The sequence below is a fragment of the Hevea brasiliensis genome, chromosome 9 (genome assembly GCF_030052815.1).
Source record: "Hevea brasiliensis isolate MT/VB/25A 57/8 chromosome 9, ASM3005281v1, whole genome shotgun sequence".
Lineage (NCBI taxonomy): Eukaryota > Viridiplantae > Streptophyta > Magnoliopsida > Malpighiales > Euphorbiaceae > Hevea > Hevea brasiliensis.
Genome location: NC_079501.1, coordinates 81,847,566 through 81,858,634, shown reverse-complemented (window position 1 = coordinate 81,858,634; position 11,069 = coordinate 81,847,566). Strand labels below are relative to the sequence as shown.

The following is an 11,069-nucleotide window of genomic DNA, read 5'->3' as shown; positions in this document are numbered from 1 at the left end:
TGGAGCACCCTATCTTATCTTATCTCAATTTATTGCTTCTTATTTATCACATTCAATTTTCATTAAATTTCTGTGGAGAAACTAACGGAGTTTCCCCTCATTTCTTAATAATTTGACCATTTTCCACCTGTGTGAAACAATTACAATTATCTTTATATATATTCTTAAATTCGTTTTCTCATTCAGAAAATCAATAAGTTTCACTCATATAAATACATAAGAAATTCAAATCATTTTCATACATACACAATTCAAATATGAAATTTAAAATTGTATTAATTTGCATTATGTGCACATTTAATGTATAAAAATATATAATTTACATTACATATCCAAAATTTAATTACAATGATAAAAAATAAAATACAAGCTGGTGGACACTACCAAAATATGCACTGCTAAGGAGGTGACACTAAGGACCCAAATATAGATCAAAACTTCTAATCTCCCAGTCTATGGTCCACTGGGTTCTCTGGCCAAATCTTCAGTACCTACACGTTGCAAAAGCGACATGCTAAGCATAAAGCTCAGTGGTGCCAATAATACAAGAAAATATAATATGTAAATAAAAGTTAAAATTTCCTAGTTATTGTGCTTATAAGAAATAAATAATTACTAACTTATTATTTAGTCGAAGGCTAATTACATCTTATGATATTAACTCTTTCTAGTATTTTATTAATCGTTTTCTTGATGATTTTGAACATCTTTTTAATTTAATCATTCTTGTTCTTTATCTTGATATTTAATTTCATTGCTTCCTTTAATAATCAATTCAATTGCATTTATACTTTTGCATGTCCAAGTAACCTATACAAATTGATAGGACTGGATAAATGGGTAAACTAGCACTGGGTACCAGGTACCTCGGGCCGTCACACCATCGGTCACAATGTGTCTCCCGGTGTACAGACAGAATGGCTAATAAGCCATATAAGCAATAAAGCATAAAACCAAGTATAACATCATAATTAGTATAGCCATAGGCTATCATATCACAGAATGACATGAAACCATATGCAGTATTGCTATCAGAACCCTATTGGCATGCCAACCTATCCAAACCAATCACACTAGGCCTACTAGGGTATTTAACACTTTTAATTATGCAATTTTTTTGAAATTGAAATTTAATTGTTACTATTCATTCCATTAGTAAACTAAATTTTGATGAAAGTATAAGTATAAGTGATGAAAGTATAAGTGAGAGACTAAATTTTTTAATTTTTAAAATATAGAGATTAAATTATAATATTGATCAAAATCTAGAAACCAAATAGTAAATTATTCTAATGGCAATTCTGTTAGAAAATCTTAAACATACAGCATGAAACGACGTCGGTTATAAGCATCTCCAACTCTAACTCTCAGGACTCAAGTGAAAGCTCCCTCTGTTATCCAGTTAGAAAGATGCTCTCCGCTACCTCTGGGTACTGTGATAAGCTGCTTGCTCACTTACATATTGAACATTTGAAGGTGCGTATCTTCTCTGGTGCTGTATTTCTTTGATCGATTTCTTCTGCTTTCTCTCTTCATGTTCATTCATAAAACCCAATTCTCATTGAGCAGATTTTTGCTTTTCAGAGTTTGTTTTTTCTTCTAACTATTTTCCTCAAACAATAGATTACATAGAACAGAAAGAATCATGGAAGGGTTATTAAACACTTTCCCTCACCGAACTTGCTTAAAACCCTTCGTTTTCAATACTAAAACATCTCATAATCTCCCATTCATGAAATTAAGAACTGGGTTTGTTCATCGAAATCTCAAACTGGGTTTTCGACCAATAATCTGTGTGAATTCCGGTCGAGATGATGCTATTAGCACTCAAAGTGTTGTTGGTAGTGATTATTATGATAAGGGAGCAGAGGATTGGGAATTGGAATTTCTTGGGGAGATTGACCCCTTAGGTTTTCAAGCACCCAAGAAGAGGAAAAAACAACAAAATTCCAAATTGCTTGAAGATACTGTTGGGATGGATTGGTGTTTGAGGGCTAGGAAGGTTGCCCTCAAGTCAATTGAGGCAAGGGGATTGAGTCATAAGCTGGAAGATTTTATTAATGTAAAGAAGAAGAAGAATAAGAAGAAGAAAATGAACAAGAAGGACTTGGTGAGTAAGAGTAGGATTAATAAGAAAAATAAGGACTTAGAAGATGATTCCGATTTTGATTTGGAGGAAGATATTGAATTTGAAGATTTTACAAACTCGCTTGGCAATGATACCAGTGACCTTAGAAGGACAGTGAGTTTGATGGCAGGTGGAATGTTTGAAGGAAAGAAGGAAAAAACCATGGAAGAATTTGTTCAGAGGCTGTCTCAATTCTCAGGACCTTCTGATCGTAAGAAAGAGGTTAATTTGAACAGAGCAATTGTGGAGGCACAGACTGCAGAGGAAGTTTTGGAAGTTACTGCCGAGATGATTATGGCTGTTGGAAAAGGTTTAAGGCCTTCACCTTTATCCCCTTTGAATATCGCCACTGCCCTTCATCGAATTGCTAAGAATATGGAGAAAGTTTCAATGATGAAAACTCGTAGGCTGGCATTTGCACGGCAAAAGGAGATGTCTATGTTAGTGGGTATTGCAATGACAGTTCTGCCAGAATGCTCAGCTCAAGGTATCTCAAATATTTCATGGGCATTGTCCAAGATAGGTGGAGAGCTGCTTTACTTGTCAGAGATGGATAGAGTTGCAGAAGTGGCTTTGACCAAGGTTGGCGAGTTCAATTCTCAGAATGTTGCTAATGTTGCTGGAGCTTTTGCTTCAATGCAGCACTCTGCTCCTGATCTCTTTTCAGCATTGTCAAAAAGAGCATCAGATATAGTTCACAGTTTCCAAGAGCAGGAGCTTGCTCAGGTTTTGTGGGCTTTTGCTTCTCTATACAACATAGCTGACCCTTTGCTCGAGTCTTTGGATAATGTTTTCAAGGACATTAACCAGCTTCAATGCTACTTGATGGCGGAAACATCAAATTGTAATGAAGAGGACAGAAGGGGAGGGAGCGAAGATCTTGATAGAGAGGAAGTTTTAGGCCCTCCAGTACTCAGATTTAATAGGGATCAACTTGGTAATATAGCTTGGTCATATGCTGTTCTTGGACAACTTAACCGGACTTTCTTTTCTAATGTTTGGAGAACCCTGAGCCATTTTGAAGGGCAAAGGATTTCAGGGCAATATAGAGAGGATATCATGTTTGCTTCTCAGGCTCATCTTGTAAATCAATGTCTGAAGCTTGAGTATCCGCATCTTCAGTTGGCTTTTCGAGGTGATCTAGAGGAGAAAATTGGTCGTGCTGGGAAAACCAAAAGATTTAATCAGAATATAACTTCATCATTTCAGAAGGAAGTCGGTCATCTTTTGGTCAGCACTGGCCTTGATTGGGTGAGAGAATTTGTAGTGGATGGATACACTTTGGATGCTGTTGTAATTGATAAGAAGATTGCTTTGGAGATTGATGGACCAACTCATTTCTCAAGAAACACTGGTTGGTACCATTATAGCATATATGATAGCAGCTACTTTTTGCTGATTTCTATTCAAGCCTCATAATAATTGTTCACTTATTATTAGCTTTCAGTTTAATGATTCTATCTTTTGGTGCTTCTCTGTAGGAGTACCCTTGGGGCATACCATGTTAAAACGGCGGTACATTTCTGCTGCTGGTTGGAAAGTGGTTTCATTGTCTTATCAAGAGGTGAGTTTCCACGTCAATTATTCCTGCATTTTTATGTTTATTCATGTGCACTTGTATTGGCAAACAAAACACAGGGAAGATATTAAGTTGATAAATTGCTGAGATGAACATGCACATATTTTTCAGTATTATAAGCAGAATATCAACATTATATCCTCAAAATCATGTTGCTGGTTTGTTGCATATTTGTCTCTAGTTCAATATGTAGGTAAATGGGCAGACTGGCAAGTGGCAGCGTCGCAGCGAGTAGTTTGTGTTCTTATTAGGGTAGAAGACTCGAAGTAGGTTAGATTATCTTTTTTAGAGATACATAAATTATTATGCTAAGTGCCCTTACTCGGAAGACATGAATTTCAAATTTCTGTCCTGTTCCGACAGTCATCCCATCCTGCCGCAAATTCACTCTGCTGCATCGTTTTCCACCCTAGTCCTCTACCCACCTTCAATGCCTGAATCTTCATGTGCACACATAAATTGGATTTTTCAGAGTTTAATGTTCTTATGATACTTTCTGTTTAGGATAACAGAGAATTATCTTGTAATACATTTTTCATTCCATTATGTTTCATTACTCTGTTATGGTCTGCTACATGTACATTTAGTATTGAGTTTGAATCAATATTATTATATTTGAACACATGTATTTGTGTGTCAGATACTCAGATGTCAGTTCTCCCCATTTAAGTCCTTCCGCCTTACAAATATGACAGTATTTCACTTGTTAGTTTGAAGTTCTGGCCAACACATGTTGCCAGTATCCACTCAATATTTTATTGCGAAACAACTGGGGCTAGCTGCTTGCTCAGATTTTTGTTAATCATTCACTTCTTGTACAGCGATCTTATGGCCATGTTTGGCATAACGTAATCAAAGTTGTAATGCAATCGTAATTACATTACATATTTGATTATATTATTTGATAGCACAAAAAATTTTGATGTAATGAAATAATAATTATATAATGTAATTAATTATGTTTAAAGTAACGAAATGATCATTACGTACAAAAATAGATATAATTATGATTACTTATTTTGATTTTTTTCATATATTAACAATACTGCTATCATCACCACTATGACTTGATTGCCATTAATATTACCACCGCTATCCTTGTCACCACCACCATCTTTCTGTTACTACTATCACTATCACCACTACCACCACTTGACCGCCTGCCACCACTACTATCACCTGGCCACTACCATTACCACTATCTTACCTTGCTACCACTACCATCTAACTACCACAGTCGCCGCCACCACCACCACCTAACCACAACAATCGCCACCACCACCACCTATCCACCACAGTTGCCACTATCACCACCACTTAGCCACCACTACTACTTGACTACCAATCACTGCGACCACTACTACTTATTATTAACACTATAAATAAATTAAATATTAAAATCAAAATTAACATTACATTATATTACTTATATTTTTATTTTGCAAACAAATATAAAAATATAATGACAATTACAACTTTATTTGCGTTACATAATTGATTACATTATATTACATTATGTTTTATCAAATGTAACCTTAGGCCATGTTTAGTATGGCCTATTGCTGTAATCGAAAGTGTAATGTAATAGTGATTACATTATATATTTGATTACTTTTGTTTAGTAACATAAAATAATTTAATGTAATAAATGACAATTATATAATGTAATTTATTACACTTTAAGTAATGTAATCACTATTACAAATAAAAATAGATGTAATTTTAATTACTTGTTTTCTTTCTTTTATTTTTTTATTTTTCTACTTTTTATTTTCAACACTACCGCCACAACTATTATCACCCCACCACCACTTAGCTGCCACTATCACCGCCACCCTCTCCACTCCACCCCCACCCTGTTACCACCATCATGACCACCACTTGAACAATGCGTTGCCACGTCTCTCTCTCTCTCTCTCTCTCTCTCTCTCTCTCTCTCTCTCTCTCTCTCTCTCTCTCTATATATATATATATATATATATATTGTAGTGGTAATACATTACATTTTAACTTTATAGCTTATTTGTTTTTGAGAAATGACTTTTTCTTGAAAACAATAGCCGAGTCCATAATGACTAAATTGTGTTATTGGGTTTATGAATAGCAAACTATTTCTCTCAATGACTATTGGTTTGAGGTCCTCCTAATTAAATATTTTAACTATTTGTAAGTTATATACACTGACATTATGTTTTTTTTTTTTTTTTCCCAACTTTTTCGTTCTAGTGGGATGAACTTCAAGGTGGTTTTGAGCAGCTAGACTACTTGAGAGAAATTCTCAAAGTCCATTTACGCGATAACAATAGCAATGATTGATAAACTTGGAGAGGAAGAGAGCAAGCATGAGAGGGCTGGAGGGCGCGGCGATGGAAAGAATGAATCAAGAATTGAAGTGGTAAAATTTTGATAGACACAAGAGAAGAGGTGATTTTTCTGTATAATTAATTTATCTGTATCTTTATTGATGCAAATACTTGTGTTTTCAGTTGCAATTTAGTTACTAAATTTATAATTGATTCTACCTGCTTCTTTAGTCATCTGTTAATTCAGTTATCATGATCCTTGGACTCTAATACATATATTCATGACAAAGCCTTTTCTTGTAAAGAGGGTTACAAACTTAGATACCATAATTCATATTTAGTTCATCAATTTAGATGAGACAGAGACTTGTAGAACATTGTTTGCTATCTGTCTCACCATAATGCACACAAAACACAGTCTGAGGGATCAGATCCTATTTTAGATATGATTCAGTGGGTGCAGGAGCACATACACGCCGAAAAGTCAGCCATTGGATTGATTGGAAGATTAATTCCTATGGTTAATAACGATGCTGATTAACTTGCACACATTTATTGACTATGAGAGCTTATTGCTTACACTGGGGTGTATATGCACACTCATATGGAATGGATCCTATTTATATGTTGAAGCAGGGCAGAGTCAGAAATTTTTGTATTATTTATTTATTTATTTATTTTTTAGGGAGCCAACTCATTATTTATATATTTTAAGAGGACCAATGCTGTATATTCAAAAAATGGCATAATAAAATGTAGTTAAGCTAAAAAATTTTCTAAATATGCTAATACTAAAAAAATCTATTGGATATGTTATAAGAAATAAATGGTTGTAATATTTTATATTAAATATATTACGATAAAAGAAATTATTTTTGGGAAGACCAATAATTAAAATAAAATAAAATAATTTTTTTTTCTAGGTATGTGTTGCAAGGCTAGGGCAGAACATTCAGTTCAGTTTTGAGCTGAACTGAATTGGTCAAACCAAAAAACTAATCAATGTATAAAATATAATCAAATCAAACCGTTGAGAGGATAAAATTGAACCAAATCAAACTAAAATTCTCAATTCAGTTCTATTTATTAGGTGTGGGCTTGGAATGGGGAGAAATTATATAATAAAACAGTTATTTCAAATAGGATATTTTACATGAATGACAATCCAATAACGGTGAATATGTAGTTATGTGTACGTCTCAATAAGTAAACATGTATGCATGAGTGGGTCCCACAATTTAATAACTACCTGTTGTTTTTTTTTAAAATATAATCACATTTGTATACTTGTTTAAATACAATTTATTTATCATTATATGTCAAATACTGACATGAAATCACTATGATATTATGTAATTTTTTGAAAATGGGACTTTGTAATTGGGCATGTTTAAAGATATAAATTCATATCCTTACAATTTTCAAAAAATAAAAATTTTAAAAAATCAATTAATATAATATATAAAGTCTATAAAATAATACATAACAATCCATATAATCTTACATAAAAGTCCTTATAATATTGCATAAAAATCCATGAAATCGCATATAATATTACATAAAAGTCCATAATTTAACCAAACAAATAAACTATTTTTCGTGTGGTTCAATAATTATCAGACGTAATTGTTGAAGAAATACCAAACCTGAAAAAATTTCTATTTCTTGGCAGTATTACTTGATCCTGCTGCCAGTAGATGGTAGTCAATGGGAAAAATTCATATATAATCAAATGAAAATATGAAATAATATAAACAAAATATTATATGAATTTAGTACATATCCTCTTCAAGCTTTCCAAGTTTCTTTAAATTTTCCTCAACATTTAATGAACAATTTGGTAAACAAAACCAATCTTGAGCACATGTCAAACTCTCCACTATTTTAATTGTCAAAGAACTCCTTAACGAATCAAGCACTCTCCCATCGGTACTAAAAGCACTATCTGAGGAAACTGTAGAATTGGAATCACCAATATATATCTTGCCATTCTGCCAATTATAGGAAATTTCTCCCAATTGATTTTCTATCATTTCAAGACATCAAAATCATCCTTGTCCTCTGAAGGGCCTCATTTAGATACAATTCCAACTCTATTTTTGTTTCTACACCATCAGATTCCTAAAGGATTTTTGGCTTAGGATTTATTGAACTACTGTCACGACCATTGAAGTTAATTGTGAACGGCTATCACTTGATTGCCCAAGTTCAGGTTGGTGCATTTTCTGCACTCATTAAGCAGCTAATTCACACGAGTTTTCACTTTCTTGAGCAATGAAAAAAATAATAAAATATTTAAATTATTTTTAATAAAACTAAAAATAATAATAAAACTAAAAAAAATAATAAAATAATAAAATATTACTAAATAATATTTTAAATTTTGTTTATTTTTAAAAAAATTTTGGGGTGTTATAATAATAATAATAATAATAATAATAATAATAATAATAATAATAATACATCTCAAAGCAATTAATACTAGATATATAATTAATAATTTATATACAATTAATAATTTTATTAATAAATAATTATTAATTAATTTAATCATAAAGGCAGAAAAGAGAAATATATATGAACTTGCAATTTAAAAGATATAGGCATAAGGGTATTTTCCTTTTTTTTTTTTTTTTAATTTGGAAACATATTATTGCAGGTTAGAGTGCTTTTTTTTTAAATAAAAATTAAAGTTCAAGAATTTTTAAGTGATAAATTAAAGATGTTAGATGAAAGTAAAACAATTTTGAGGGACAATAAATAAAAATTACTCGATTTTCATGTGGCATGGTAAATGAATGAACAGGCAAAAAGTGATTTCAATCGAAATGCTAAAAAAAATGATGACTTTGATTTGAATGTTCTTTTTAAAGTTGATAATTGTTAAGTTAATTATGGATACCAATCCAATTTGGGCCATGAAAACGAGGACAGTTCATTGGAAAAGATTTTAGCTTTTTTGTGGGTCAATGTTTTCTTAGTGAAGAAGATTAGCTTTTATTTTCTATAAAAAGTATGAGACATAGTCTTGTCATTCGAAAATGTCAATTCAACAAGAAGCAAAGAGAAATAAAAAGGAGCATTTTTTTTTTGTCATCACGAAGGAAGGCATTGTTGATTCAACAAAATAACAACCCAACGGAATAGAGAATCAATCAAATGTGAATGCAAGGTTCATAAGCAAATCATGTTAAAGAGAGTGATTTAACACTATATTTGTGAGGAGTATAAAAAGATAGTTTTTTTTTTTTTTTTTAAGTGAAGTGAGGTAAAGTAATAAAATATAAGATAAATGATGGTTTTGTGGCTTTAAAAAGAATATTCTATATTTGCCAAGAATGATATGTAATTTTGACACTGAGGCAAGTAGGTACGGTAGGGTTTTTTTTTTTTAAAGTAATGCAAGGTAAAAAAATAAAAGGCAAGATAAAGTTTTTTTTAGTTTTATTTTGTTTGAGAGGAATGTATGGTAAATGATAATTTTGTATCTTCATGTTATTTGGGTGGAAGTTATGGAAAGGTAAGATTAAGTATAATATTATTCAAGAGCGTAGTCAAAAAATTTTTTTGAGGAAGCCAATATTATATATAAAATTAATTTGAAAAATAATTAATTACACTAATTGTTTATGTATTTTGAAGGTTCAACGTTATATATTAAAAAAAAATCATAATAAAGTGTAGATAAGTTAGAAAATTTTTTGAGTGTGCCAATATTATAAAAAAAAAACCATAATAAAGTGTAGTTAAGGCTTCGTTTGTTTTGCAAAAAATAACTTACATATAGAAATGTTTAACAAGGAAAATATTTTTACCAAAATATTTTTTATCATTTGATTATAATGTTAAACTAATGTTATGCGTTTATATCATACATGAATAAATGTTTTCGCATTTTAATAAGATTATCAAAATCTAGAAAATAGAAAATAACTTTCTCTTTTAAAGTTATTTTCCTTAAAAATGACTTAATTTTCTTTTTGATCACGAAAATATTTTATATTGACCCGTTTTCATGAGTGACCCAAATGATAGAAAATGCAAAAATATTTTCCGTGAAATAAACGGAGTCTAAATTAGAAATTTTTTTTTTTTAGTATGCTAATGCTATAAAAAATAAAATACCATAATAAAGTGTAGTTAAGTTTCTAATATTTCACATTATCTATATCATTATAAAACAATATAAATTACTTTGAAGCGCCAATAACTAAAATAAAATATAATTTTTATGGGTGTGCAGACATATATGGCAATATTTGCTTTCAACAAAGCATTAGAGCTTGGTTTTTCGCAAGTAATCCTTGAGTATGATTCTCTTGAATTGGTGCACTGATCAACTCTAGTTATTTTCCTTTGAATTATTTGTAACTTGCCTTCATTTTCTTTCTTTGGCTGTTCAAAAATGCTCTTATTTCTCTCGTTGCCATACCTTTAGAGAGGGCAATATGGTAGCCCAATCTTTTATAAAATCTTCCTTCAGTTTCAATGTAAAAGAGCTCATCTGGATAGAGGAGGTCACCCCATCTGTCCTTTCTACTATTCGCAGTGATGTATTTCCTTCGATTTGATCAATGAAATTTCTATTTTAAATCTAAAAAAAAAAAAAAAAAAATCAATTAGAAGGGTTTGAAGGCCATGGCTAGCTCCCACTTGCCTCCCCTCACTTGGCCTCCGATATTGCCTAAATATCCTTATTACGTAAAGGGATATATGTTTTTAATATTTTAGTAATTATAAGTATGCTTTTTTTTTTAATTTATTGAGGATAATATGGTTAATAATGAAATTGTTACTCATCAAAATCTCCAAATTCCATTAATTTAGAGTACCTTCATAAGCCCTTAAAAAAACTCAACTTTTTTTAAAAAAATTTTCCTTCCAAACAAGTGACTCATCTGCCATTGCCATAAAACTTCATAACTTAACTCTACGACCTTTATTCCAAATAAAGTGTTAGGAGTTCAATCCACCACATATTAATTTTGAAGTATTCTCAATGGAGTTGAACCATAACTAATAAGGAAGAGAAACTTTCATCCAAATTATACCAACTGGA

General features: G+C 31.3%; 1 protein-coding gene across 2 annotated transcripts; it reads left to right on the top strand.

The window, feature by feature from the left end:
- Positions 1-1,339: 1,339 nt before the first annotated feature.
- On the top strand, positions 1,340-6,314 carry LOC110636952 (RAP domain-containing protein, chloroplastic). Of its 2 annotated transcripts, XM_058153828.1 has the most exons (4): positions 1,340-1,476; positions 1,624-3,482; positions 3,610-3,692; positions 5,934-6,314. In XM_058153828.1, exons 2-4 carry the CDS (start codon positions 1,646-1,648, stop codon positions 6,021-6,023), a joined length of 2,010 nt encoding a protein of 669 aa, XP_058009811.1. In that variant the 5' UTR covers positions 1,340-1,476; positions 1,624-1,645; the 3' UTR covers positions 6,024-6,314. The 2 variants fall into 2 exon arrangements, with proteins under 2 accessions (XP_058009811.1, XP_058009810.1); XM_058153827.1 differs by having other exon boundaries at positions 1,340-3,482.
- The last annotated feature ends 4,755 nt before the right edge of the window (positions 6,315-11,069 follow it).